This window comes from Kryptolebias marmoratus, linkage group LG14 (genome assembly GCF_001649575.2).
Source record: "Kryptolebias marmoratus isolate JLee-2015 linkage group LG14, ASM164957v2, whole genome shotgun sequence".
NCBI lineage: Eukaryota > Metazoa > Chordata > Actinopteri > Cyprinodontiformes > Rivulidae > Kryptolebias > Kryptolebias marmoratus.
This window is the reverse complement of record NC_051443.1, coordinates 2,273,846-2,286,108: the sequence shown is the minus strand read 5'-3', so window position 1 is coordinate 2,286,108 and position 12,263 is coordinate 2,273,846. Positions and strand designations below refer to the sequence as shown.

The window sequence follows — 12,263 nt, the reverse complement described above, 5'->3', positions numbered from 1 at the left end:
TTCAGGACAGATTGATGCTCAGATATTTCCTGTTTCAGGACAGATTGATGCTCAGATATTTCCTGTTTCAGGACAGATTGATGTTCAGATATTTCCTGTTTCAGGACAGATTGATGCTCAGATATTTCCTGTTTCAGGACAGATTGATGCTCAGATATTTCCTGTTTCAGGACAGATTGATGCTCAGATATTTCCTGTTTTAGGACAGATTGATGCTCAGATGATTTCTGTTTCCGGATCAATGCTCTCAGATAATTCCTGCTCGGTAACGTCGGCTTCTTCGGTGGTTTCAGTCATTTCTGGCTGCACAGCTGAATGCTCGCTGAAATGACTTTTTTATTTGTGTCTTATTAGCGGTGATGTGGTAATATGGCAGTGATTTATTTCTACACTTGGCCTTTTTTTTTAACTTGTTCCCATTTTCTGAGGCGGTGCAGCGAGCGAGACGAGCTGTCAGTCAGCAGCAGGGCGACACGTTCACGGATTTCCTGCCTCACACGAGGAACTCGGTCCATGTCTCAGACGTCTTCACAGCTTAGAGACAGAACAAGGCAAATATTTCTGTCTAACAAAAACATGTCAGAACCTACAACGTTTCAACTTCTTAGATAAGTTTCTACAGTTTATAGGTATTTACACCATTTACAGAAAACAGAAAAAAGATAAGAAACTTCACAAATTTATCAAAGACATGAATAAAATCAGAGCATTAATGTCCCACAAACAGTCTGAGGCTGTTTGATGCCCTACATCACCTACAACGTCTTCATGTTGTCCATCAGCTCCTAGAACGTCTTCATGTTGTCCATCAGCTCCTAGAACGTCTTCATGTTGTCCTTCATCACCTACAACGTCTTCATGTTGTCCTAGAACGTCTTCATGTTGTCCATCAGCATCTCCAACATCTTCATGTTGTCCTTCATCACATAGAATGTCTTCATGTTGTCCTTCAGNTATGTGTGTATGTTCACAGCACACAAAAATATGAAGAAATTATTGTTGTGGTGTGTACAGAGGGCTCAGGCTTGTGTGTGTGTATGAGAGTGAAATAAATTTAAATGAGCAATCAAACATACATATATCGATTTATACATTCATTAAAATGCCATACCATATGTCTGTCTTTGTTAAAGAACATAAAACAGTATTTCTGCATGATAGCATGTATTTTTAATGTGTGAAAGCATCCTGTATCATAACTACATCTTTTTCCTTCATCGCTTTGACATCCCCTCTAGCATATACCCTTAGTGCCGCATATAGTGCCTACCCACTTTTTGCGCCACTGGTCTCCATATATAATGTCTATGGCATTTCAGATTGAACAATGATGAAAATGTATATTCTGCTCAGCAAAGTTCTTAAAAAAAGAGACAAAAATCTAGCACTTTCAAAACAAGGAATTTGATAAAGCATCTAAAAAACCCCAACCTGACGCTGTGTTCAAAGAGTTTGCTTAGCTAACAGGAGCAGGAAATGGCTAAAGTCTGTCACTGAGCAGATAAGGATCCTGGGAATATAGAGAGCTGAGCACAAGCCAGTCTAGTACCTACACTCTTTTACTTCGAAGCTACGCTGTTCATTTTGTAACATGTGCAGAATGTGGCTTGGTATCGTCTTGCTAAAATAAGCAGGGACGTCCCTGAAAAAGACATTGCTTGGATGGCAGCATATTTTGCTATAAAAAAACGGTTTGTACCTTTCAGCATTAATTGGTGCCTTCACAGATATGCAAATTACCCATGTCATGGGCACAAACACCCCCCATACCATCACAGATGCTGGCTTTTCAACGTTGCACTGATAACAGTCCGGACAGTCCTTTTCCTCTTTGGCCTGGAGGATACAACATCCATGATTTCCAAAAACAATTTGAAATGTGGACTTATCAGACCATAGGACACTTTTCCACTTTGTGTCAGTCCATCTCATATGAGCTCAGGCCCAGGGAATCAGGCGGCGTTTCTGGGTGTTGTTAATATCGTCAGGATTTGGGGGTCTTTGGGTTATTTTTTGTATTAGGGTTATTGTTTTTTTTAATTGTGTTATTTGGTTCTTGTGTTTAGTTTTGTTATTTGGTGTTTTGCTTCCTGTGCCCTGAGTATTCCCTGTCATCATGCACCTTTCCTCTGCTCAGTACCTGTCAGCCTGCCTTAACCACCCACACCTGTCCCTCGTTTCTTATCAGTCACCTGTGTCCACTTACAATCACCCTCAGCCTTTCAAACCTGTTCATCTCCTTCATTGTAACTTCCATGGGCTGTCTGGTTTTCCTCGTGCCTCGCCCCTCGTGTTCTTGCAATCCTGGATTTTGTAAGTTTTTCCTATTTAATTTTAGTAGCTACCACATCAGCCATTTGTTTTCTGTTTCTTTAAAATAAAACTTTCTTTAGTTATCTCCAAACATGAGTTTGCATTCTGGGTTCTTTTCCTTTCAGTGTGACAGATATATGGCTTTCGCTTTACATAGTAGAGTTTTAACTTGCACTTGTAGATGTAGCGACAAACTGTGTTCACTGACAATGTTTTCCTGAAGTGTTCCTGAGCCCATGCGGTAATGTACGTTACAGAATGATGTTGATTTTCAATGCAAGGCTGCCTGAGGAATCGAAGTTCACAGGCATTCAATGTTGGTTTTCGGCCTTGCTGTTTACTTGCAGAGATCTGTCCAGATTCTCTGAATCTTTTGATGATGTCATGGACTGTAGATGATGAGATCCCCAAATTCCTGCAATTGTACATTGATAAATGTTGGTCTTAAACTGATGGACTATTTGCTCACGCAGTTGTTCACAAAGTGGTGAGCCTTGCCCAATCCTTGCTTGTGAACAAATGAGCCTTTCTGGGATGCTCCCTTTATATCCAATCATGACACTCACCTGTTTCCAATTAACCTGTTCACTGGTGGAATGCTCCAAACTTGTTTTTTGAGCATTCCTCAATTTTCCCAGTCTTTTGTTGCCCGTGTTCCAGTTTTTTTGGAAAATATTGCAGGCATCAAAATCAAAATAAGTGAATATTCGCAAAAAAACACCCCAAAAAACAGTAAAGCTTATTAGTTTGAACATTAAATATCTAGTCTTTGTAGTGTATTCAATAAAATATAGGTTGAAAAGGATTTGCAAATCATTGTATTCTGTTTTTATTTATGTTTTGCACAAGGTCCCAACTTCATTGGAATTGGGGTTGTAATAAAAAAACACTAACAAACTGTATATTTCAATTAAATTTAATACATTTCATCAACATAAAAATAAAAATGTTGAAGTAGATTTGAAAGAATGCAGTATGTACTTACATCTGAGGCAGGTTGAAGCTGAAGGCAAACTCATGCAGGCCAGTGTGGAGCGTAGTCAGACCCTCCTCTGGACTGTCTTCATCTGAAAGATAGAGTATTTGTTCAAATACAAGAGCACAAAACAATCTTTTAACAAAAACTATTGCACAACAGATGTTTTTTTTTATTTTGTGTGTGTGTGTGTTTTTATTGCTTTTGTTATGTTTTGTAAAGTTGTAAATTGCGTTTGGATTTTAGGTCATTTTAGGTCATATATATATATATATTGTCAATTTATGAAAAGTATTTGATAACACTTTATTTGAAGGGGTGTACATAAGACTGACATGACACTGTCATAAACATGACACAACATGTTCCAGAAACATGAATGTTTATAACTGTTGTCAATAAATGTCATTTGGTAAATTGTGACACCTTTAACGCAAAGTTGACATTGTTTAAAATGTCGTTTTATGACAACTTGACATTAACCAAGATAACAACAACATAACAAATACATCATTAACAAAGACATTTTTATATTGTTAACGTCAAGTTGTCATAACACAGACATTTTAAACAATGTCAACTTTGCATTAAAGGTGTCATAATTTACAGAATGACACTTAATGACAACAGTCATAAACATTCATAAAGACTTGTTCATGTTCATGACAGGTTTTATGTCCTATGCACACCCCTTTAAATAAAGTGTTACCAAGTATTTTTTATTTTATTTCTGTTTTGTTAGCCTTTATTTAACCAGGCAAGTCCTACTGACATCACAGATCTCTTTGTCAAAGGAAGCCTGGGCCTGAAGGCAGCCTAACATACATGCTTTTAGCCTGTGAGTGGAAGAAACTGGAGCACCAAGAGGAAATGCACGCAAACATGAGAAGAACATGCAAACTCCACAAAGAAAGACCCCGGGTCCAATCCGGGGCTTGAACTCAGGACCTTCTTGCTGTGAGGCAACAGTGCTAAACACTAATCCGCCGTGCGGCCAAACTAAAACTTTTTCTGCTGCTTTTGTATATCAGCTAAAACTTTTCATCTGTGTGGCTCATAGAATCAAAGAACCTAAGCTGACTAAATCTTGGTATTTCCTTCCTTTCTGTTGATTAATTTGACTTCATCCTGCTCATTAGTTATGCTGTTAATGTGAAGAACAGTCACTTTTGTTTTGTATTTCAGTTTGTAAAAAGGTCTCTAGTCAACCCTGCTAAACTTTAGCTTCTTGCCTCCTCATCCTGCAAGGGAGGTGTGTGAAAGCTTGTGCATGTGCAAAGCTTACACACTGGCTTTTGTTAAAAGGCAGCACAGCACAAGCAGGAGCAGACCGGTATGAACCAGCCTGAGCAGCTTCTTCCAGTTGGAAACTGCAATGCATGCGTCACAACTCTGCCTGCTATTGGACGAGCCTAGAATATTGCAAACAACCTGTATGCTGACTGGCTCAGCACAGATACGCCCCGCCTACACAACCCCAGCCATGCAATGTGAGGACTGAGAGGGAGGAGGAGGGGTCGAAAAAGGAAGGGTATTGTACTCAGAGGATGAACTTCAGGTAGACCTGGTGTTCTCTCTTAGACATTTTAACAGCAAAATGATGACGGAATAAAAGACTTTTAGAGCATTTCTCAGCTTTTATTATCAGAATGACAATATACATTACTATTAGATCATATAATTCATAATGACAATGTTCAGCATCTCATTTTCAGTTTTATTTAATTTAATTACATAAAATTACATACATTTATAAAGAAACAAATAAATAACCACATATCATGATCCTTTCTTGTGTGTTCTTGTGAACTGCTTTTATTATTAGTTACTTTGCATTTTAGTCTGTGCTTTTGCCCTTTAGTCACATTGTTCCCAAACCATTGTGGAAAAAAACTTTGTCATGGGTATCCTCATTCCTGCTGAGAGTCTCCTTATTCCTACCAAGAGTCTCCTAGTTCTCATCGTGTTCACCTCATTACTGCTCCAGGCCTCCTCGTTCCTCTCATGGATCTCCTCATTCCTCTAATGTGTCTCCTCATTTCTGCCCTCATTCCTGTCTCCTCATTTTTCTCACAGGTCTTCTCAGTTTTTTCATGGGTCTCCTCATTCTTTTCATGGGTCTCCTTTTTCCTGCCATGGGTCTTTTTGAACCTGTCCTGACAGCTGTGGATTTAAAGTAATCTGTATTACTGTAATCAGTTTATACATCTGATTAGATTTATAAAGAAACATAGGACATTTTTGGTTCCCACAAAAAAGTGTCTTCCTGTGTGTCTAACTGCTGATTTAAAAAAATTCTGAAATATTTCACCAAGCCAAACAACAAAACTATCAGCTGATGAACTTTATGTGGCACAAAGAGTCCAAGCTGCTGATCCTGATTTGTTAAATAGAGTATTTAAATTAAAGGACTGATTGCTCTATGATCAAAATATGTTTTACTGAAAAAAATAAAAATAAATAACATTTTGGTTATATAATCTCAAATGAAGAAACCATGTTATTGTTGATCTTGAATAATTTGAAATTGAAGATCTGTGATGCCATGTGGGCAAAATAAGACATTTTATGGCATCCATTTTTTCATTTTTCAAAGTATTATTAAAACATTTCAGAAAATACAGTTTTGTAAATTGTAAGTCATGGCAAATGCTAAGAGTTTCAAACACAGGACTTTGAACTTTGTTTCTGTAGTTAAAGATGTTTTACCCCTCACCCAAAGAGCTTTGAAAGATCATCTTTAACTAGAGAAACAGTCCTGTTGCTTTGTTTTATGGAAGTCTTGGAATTCTAAAAATAATAAACAATGTGCCCAGCTAAAGTCTTTTGACAGATGAAGATAACTTTTAGTGAATTTTTATGCTTCGACATCAAGTAGATCTGCTGAGGAAAACCTTACAAATGTCCACCACATAGACAGCAGAGTTTTTCCACAAGTGAAAGAGAGAAAACCTCTGAATCACAATTATTCAGTCATCCTTGATTCTGACGCAGTGTTGTCCTATCATCCTTGAACAAACTGCTGAGAACTATAGTCTTCTGAAACAAGCTGAAGATCCCACATGTCTTCACATCAACACTTAATTAAAAAAAAAAAAAAAACTAACAACAAAACTGTCCACTGTTTCTTTGTCTGTTGACATCAACACGGGAGGATGTGAAGCAGCAGCTGAGATATTATTACACATACAAAGAGTCAGGCTGTTCCTGCCCCCCTCCCCCGCACTTTCTGAACAGGTTTAAACCGCTTCTGACAAAGGGAGTTGCCTGATCCAGTTTTCTCTTTAATGACAACAGACTTCTTCTTCTTCTTCAGTTTTACAGCTTTAAAACAAGAAGCACAACTGAGTGTTATGAACTTTAGTTTTATTTTCTTATTCCAAATTTTCACGAATACTACTTTTGTTTTTTGACTTCTGAAGCACAAAATGCCTCAAAGACCTCAGATCTCAGAGATTCATCTAGGAGAGCCTTCATCTCAAAGGGTCTTCGTCTCTGCGCTCTGATGAGGTCATAATTAATTGGTTTAAAAATAACCCGCGGTTTTACCTGAAGTGTTATCTACTTCATAAGCAGGTGCTTGGCGCTGAATGACTTTGTTTCAAAAGTTTCTGTCAGAAGTTTGCAACAATGATCAGCTGAACTGTATCTCGTCATAACAGAAACAAACTCCTGACAAAGTACAGAAAACAAACCTTTGAAACAAACCCCTGACCCAGTTCAGTAACAAATAAACCTCTCACCCGGTGCAGAAACAACCCTCTGACTCGGTTCTCACCTGTCTCCTCTCCGATCAGCGTGTCGTAATGGTGCAGGTATTCCAGCTCCTCCATGTAGTTCTGGGTGTAAGCCGTATTGGCTCCGGCGTTCCTAGACTCCGTCCACCGAACCTTTGCGACTCCTCGTGCTGTTATATCCAGCCTCTTAACGCGCAGATCCCCTCTGACATCCACCACTACCCTCCCTGACACCAGGTCTGCCCCTGAGAACACGGGCAAATTGTTCTCATTCAGACTGTCAAAGTAGACTGCCAGAGTCCGGACTTTGCCCAGGACCATGATGATGAGTCAGAATCAAAAGGATTTAGAAATAAGGAAGAGTTGGGAGCTGAGCTGTGAGCCGCCTAGCTCCGGGTGCCCAGCATGGGGCCGGGTCTGCAGCTGTCAGTGACGGTTCATCTCCAGCTGATGATCCTCCTCTGGCTGTGCCTAGCAGCTTCTGTGTCTGCTGGGTCTGAATCATATTATGTCTACGATCTGTACGCAGGCGCTGTGCCCAGGGGCGTCACTAGGTTTTAAGGAGAAGGGGGGCTTAGCCCCCAGGAGATGCACAGGATGTGAGCAAACGTAGTGGGCGAGAACAAAATTCTCAAACAGCTAACAAAACCTGAGTTGCTTTTCCACATGTTTGGACACATTTAACAGATACCTTACTGTGTAAACGTTTTAACTTCCAATTATATTTTTATTCAGAACATCAACAAACAGGAAATATGTTTACAGTTTTAACAAGAAAAATGAACATTTTTTTTATTTTTTTATTTTGTGAATTGAATATTACTATACTGTATTAAATGCCAGCTAATGTACACTATAATGTTTGGTGTTGGTGTATACCCAGTTATGAAGTCTAACTGTGACTTTATATATTATATAAAATCTCAGTTATTCCACAACACTGATTTAGATTAACTGACACAAGAATGCTTCTGTAGANGTCTTCATGTTGTCCTTCATCACATAGAATGTCTTCATGTTGTCCTTCAGCTCCCACCATGATTGTTACAGAAGACAACACCAGAAGTTATAAATGGTGATAAAAATATGTCCCATGAGTTTGTGTAGCTAATAAAGCCTCAGATAATTGGACAGGATGTGACTGCAGTGCTCCTTAAATCCTTCCTGACACTGATTTCCTGATGAAGAGTTTAATGAGGTTCTGATCAGACTGAGAACACAGCCTGGTCTCATCAGAACCGGTCCTGTTTGGGCTCTCTTATTCAACCTCCAGTCTGATATTATGGCTAGCTGGATGAATTTGGAAGCAGAGCAGGAGCAGAGGTGTAAAACTCTATAAGCCTGTAACTACAGACAGAAGAAACGCTCTGAAATGGATTCATTTTGCTGCCGACTCGGAGCATGAGCCACCTGAGACGCCTCGCCGTCCTCAGTCAATTTAAATCACATCAGTGTTCTGCAGAAACGCAGGATTGAAACGAAAAGAAATGACTCTGGGTTTTTATTCTTCTGGGTTCTGCTGTAGGAGTGTGAAACTTGTTTTACACGTAACGGAGCGTGTCAGCTGTCACTTCTCATAAAGACAGAAGAAGAGGGTCGATCAGCAGGAATCTGCGTTCCCATAATGCACCTCTGCTCAGTCACTTTCAATAAACTCTGAAATGATCATCAGGAAACTTTAGGAACGCTGATTCTGCAGCTGTGGGAAGGAAAAACAAATACCAGGCTGTGTTGGTGTGTGGGTGCGTGTGTGTCTGATCTGTGATTGCCTTAATCTGCTCCATCATGTGACGATCTGATGATACAGGGAGGAAACATCAGCAGCTCCAGGTGATGCTGTTTCCATGGCAACAGACACCAGGTGACACAGAGGGTCAGAAGGTCGACAGCAGGAACCGGTCAGTGAGCTGTCACATATTTATCCCAATTCAAGATGGCCGCCGCAGCCAGCGGACCTGAATTTAACAGCTGGTGTGGTAGTAGCAGAGAGTCAACCTCAGCGGGACTCTGAGAGCTAACAGAACAACTCCATCATTTCTCTCAGTTCAAAAGCCTGGCGGGTGATATGCATTCCTTCTGAGCTGAGGCTCAGTGGCTCCTCCCTCCTCTGCTCTGTGGCTGCTCTGTTTGTTCCCTCCGGGCTCCCGTAGAAACATATCCGAGGAAGAGGAGGAAGAGGAGGGTAACCTGCAGCACTTTAGGACAGAAATGATGAAAACTCAGATTCTTATACAAACAGTTTTATTCCTGCTGTAAATTCTGCAGAATAGATCAGTAGATCTGGTTCCTGTGTGTGTGGTTGGTTGTGGGTGTGTGGGTGTGTGTGGTTGGTTGGGGGTGTGTGTGGTTGGTTGTGTGTGTGTGTGTGGTTGGTTGTGGGTGTGTGTGTGTGTGTGTGTGTGTGTGTGTGTGTGTGTGTGTGCGTGTGTGTGTTCAGGCCTGTTGCAGGACTCGTGTGCAGCAGACGTCTCTAATCTCATCACTCGCTGCTGTGTGGAATAAAAAGAGGCTGGAAATGAAGACAAATTGATTCCTGACTTATTGGATCATGCAGCCGTGGCTCCAACACAGACAGATTGTTCTCCATCCATCCAGGAGCTGCTGAGTGTCTGAGACTTAAATCAACACTAACTTCATCTGTGCTGAAGAAAACACCTGAACACGAGGCGCAGCCACATCTCAGAGCATCTGAGACACCAGAGCTGAGAAAGAAACCTTCACAGATGGAGCTCAGCTGCTGGTCTTCATCCTAAACTCAGCTCAGGAGCACAGCTGCTTCTCCTCCAGCTTCAGGTTCTGTAAATAATCTCAGACAGAACTTGAAATCAAATCAAGCTTCGCTGTTAGTTTTCTTCATGAACAGGAGAATTGGAAAAACATTCCTCTGTCATCCTCAGAGCAGAAGAAAACTCTGTACTTGATTTCTGCTCAACACCAAACTGTCAGGATTCCATCCTTTCTCCACAGTGAGTCCTCCTCCACCTCACTCTGTCCTCAGTCCAACTCCCTCCCTGTCCTCTCTAACTATATCCATACATGTCCTCTTTGTCTCTAACATCCTTCTGTCCCTCCTCTGGACATGTCCAAACCGTCTCAGTCCTTCAAGCTGTGCTGGACCTCTGAGGACCTCAGTCCTAATCCTGTCCATCCTCGTCCCTCCTCGTCCCTCCCAAGGAGAACCTCAGCATCTTCAGCTCTGACACTTCCTGTTCTGTCTCCAAACCAGACAACATGGCTGCTCTCACCACTTTCCCGTGACCTTTGACCTTTGCTGCCACCCTTTTGTCACAGATCCCTCCTGAAACTTTTCTCCATCCTGCTGGACTCTCGTCTTCTGACTGTTTTTTAATAAAAGAATAAATCAAATTAGCAATAAAAGCTCCAAAATAATCCACCAGATTTGATCCTATGGTGTCACTGCAGTTGATTTTTTTTATTTGTTTCAATCAAAACTTAAACGTCTCAGAATTTGAAAAGCGTTTATAAATAGGAGAGAATAAAATCTGACTGATGTCTCTGCGGGTTTTATTTCAGAATAAAACCAAACTGAAGATGAAAGCATCAGTTCTTTCTGTGTCACATGATTTCAGCTTCAGTTTTCTTCCTCTGGTTTAATTAAAAGTCTTTTTGTGGACAAAGAAAGCAAGAAGCTGCATGTATGAGTCACTCCAAGTGATGAGATCAGTTTGGGACAAGGTGAACATTAATATGTCTGAAGTCAAAGTAAGATTTTTCTGTTGGAGGACACAAACAGACCTTTTATCTTCTAATGAATTGCTTTGAGTCTGTTTCAGAGCAAATTATTCCTCCCTCTCCACCTAATTTTCCAATTTGCTGTGTCATTTAGACCTAATTGAGGAGCGCACTGGGCTGTATTACTCTCACAAATAGGGTGATATAGTTTATTGAAGGTCTGCTTTATACAGACGGGCTGTAAAGCAAACATCAATTGGAGAGCGTACAGAAGACGGGAGTTTTCCTGCAGGCTGGGAGCTCAGCAAACAGCCGTTTTTATGGTCACTTTTCTCTCCTTCGTCTGATGAAGGAGCCGACGCTGCTGCGCCTCCATCTGCATCTGTAATTTGTTTAAGAGCGGACCGGGTCGAGTCCAGCTCCGGACCAGGGTCAGAACCTCCAACCCTGCAGAGCTCAGAGATCCTTTATTCTATCAGAAACACACAAAAAACTAGAGAAATTACATTTTCTCCTAAAACGCAGCATGATGCTGAATAACTGCAGAGGATGAGACTGAGTTGTTAAAGTTAAAAGAAGCTAACACTAGCTAAAAGGTAGCTAAAAGGTAGCTAAAAGCTAAAGGTATCATCAGAAGAAAAACAGAACCAGCAGAGAACAAGGGTTCTGGAGACCTCAGTGGGTTTCTAAGAAGCAGATATTTGGAAATCAGTTTTATTCTTTGGAAAATATAAAAGTGTAAACGTCACCACAGCTGAACGTTCTGATATAACAGCTAAAATAAGACAAAATCTAAAAGATATGAGATTAAGCCTGAATTATCTGAAGTTCTGCATTCATTTAAAAAGACGTCCTTCTATTCAGCTGCAGCACTTTAATCAAAGAAAAGAAAGAAGTGGATATTCAGGACAGGAAGTGGATTTGTCTTTTAGACAAATATCTGAACAGCAGCAGCAGACATTTGATCAGTTTTCATGAAGCATCGAGGGAATTTATTTACTAACTGCTGTTTGTTGGATTGTTGGATGGTCTCAGAGAAAGAAGGGTTCCGAGCTGGTTCTGTGGTTCTGGCCCGGTCCGACAGAGGGAGGTGGGGGCTCGTTTGATGGATGGGATTTACAGGAGGCCTCAACGCTTCACAGAATTCATTTCTGACACAACATTCTTCTGCCGGCCTCATTCGTCTCAGCAGGAGGACGAATGAAGACAAATGGGGGTCAATTATCCCACCACTCCAGCAGTTGGGGGGGTGGGTACAGAGGGGACAGGTGGACAGGTGGACAGGTGGACGGGGGGACAGGTGGACGGAGGGACAGGTAGACGGGGGGACAGGTGGATTTACGTGTAACGTCTTAACATCTGAAGCTTCAGCACGAAGAAAACTGGCTGAGAATCAATGTGAACAAAAACTGAAGCAAACCCTGTGCACCCTCAGAGGTCAAAGGTCATCCGTTTCTCAGCCTCACAACAAAAAGCTTCAGTTTCAAAGAGTTAAGAGCTGCTTCAGACCGTGGACCAGAACCCTCTGGACCCAGCTCCAGTTG

General features: G+C 41.0%; 1 protein-coding gene across 5 annotated transcripts in view; it reads right to left on the bottom strand.

Annotated features, from left to right (window-relative positions):
- The window catches only part of LOC108249594 (arrestin domain-containing protein 3-like), a 23,305-nt gene extending 15,778 nt beyond the window's left edge, over positions 1 to 7,527 (bottom strand). For 4 of the 5 annotated variants that reach the window (XR_003038319.2, XR_003038318.2, XR_005234011.1 and 1 more), the window contains exons 1-2: positions 7,068 to 7,527; positions 3,299 to 3,380 (exon numbers count right to left, since the gene is read on the bottom strand). Coding sequence is in view for 2 of the 5 variants with exons in the window: in XM_037979379.1 (XP_037835307.1) it covers positions 3,299 to 3,380; positions 7,068 to 7,347 (362 nt within the window). In the remaining 3 variants the exon portion in view is untranslated. The remainder of the gene's footprint in view (positions 1 to 3,298; positions 3,381 to 7,067) is intronic. The other variant, XM_017439073.3, reaches the window with a different exon arrangement.
- Between the last annotated feature and the right edge of the window lie 4,736 nt (positions 7,528 to 12,263).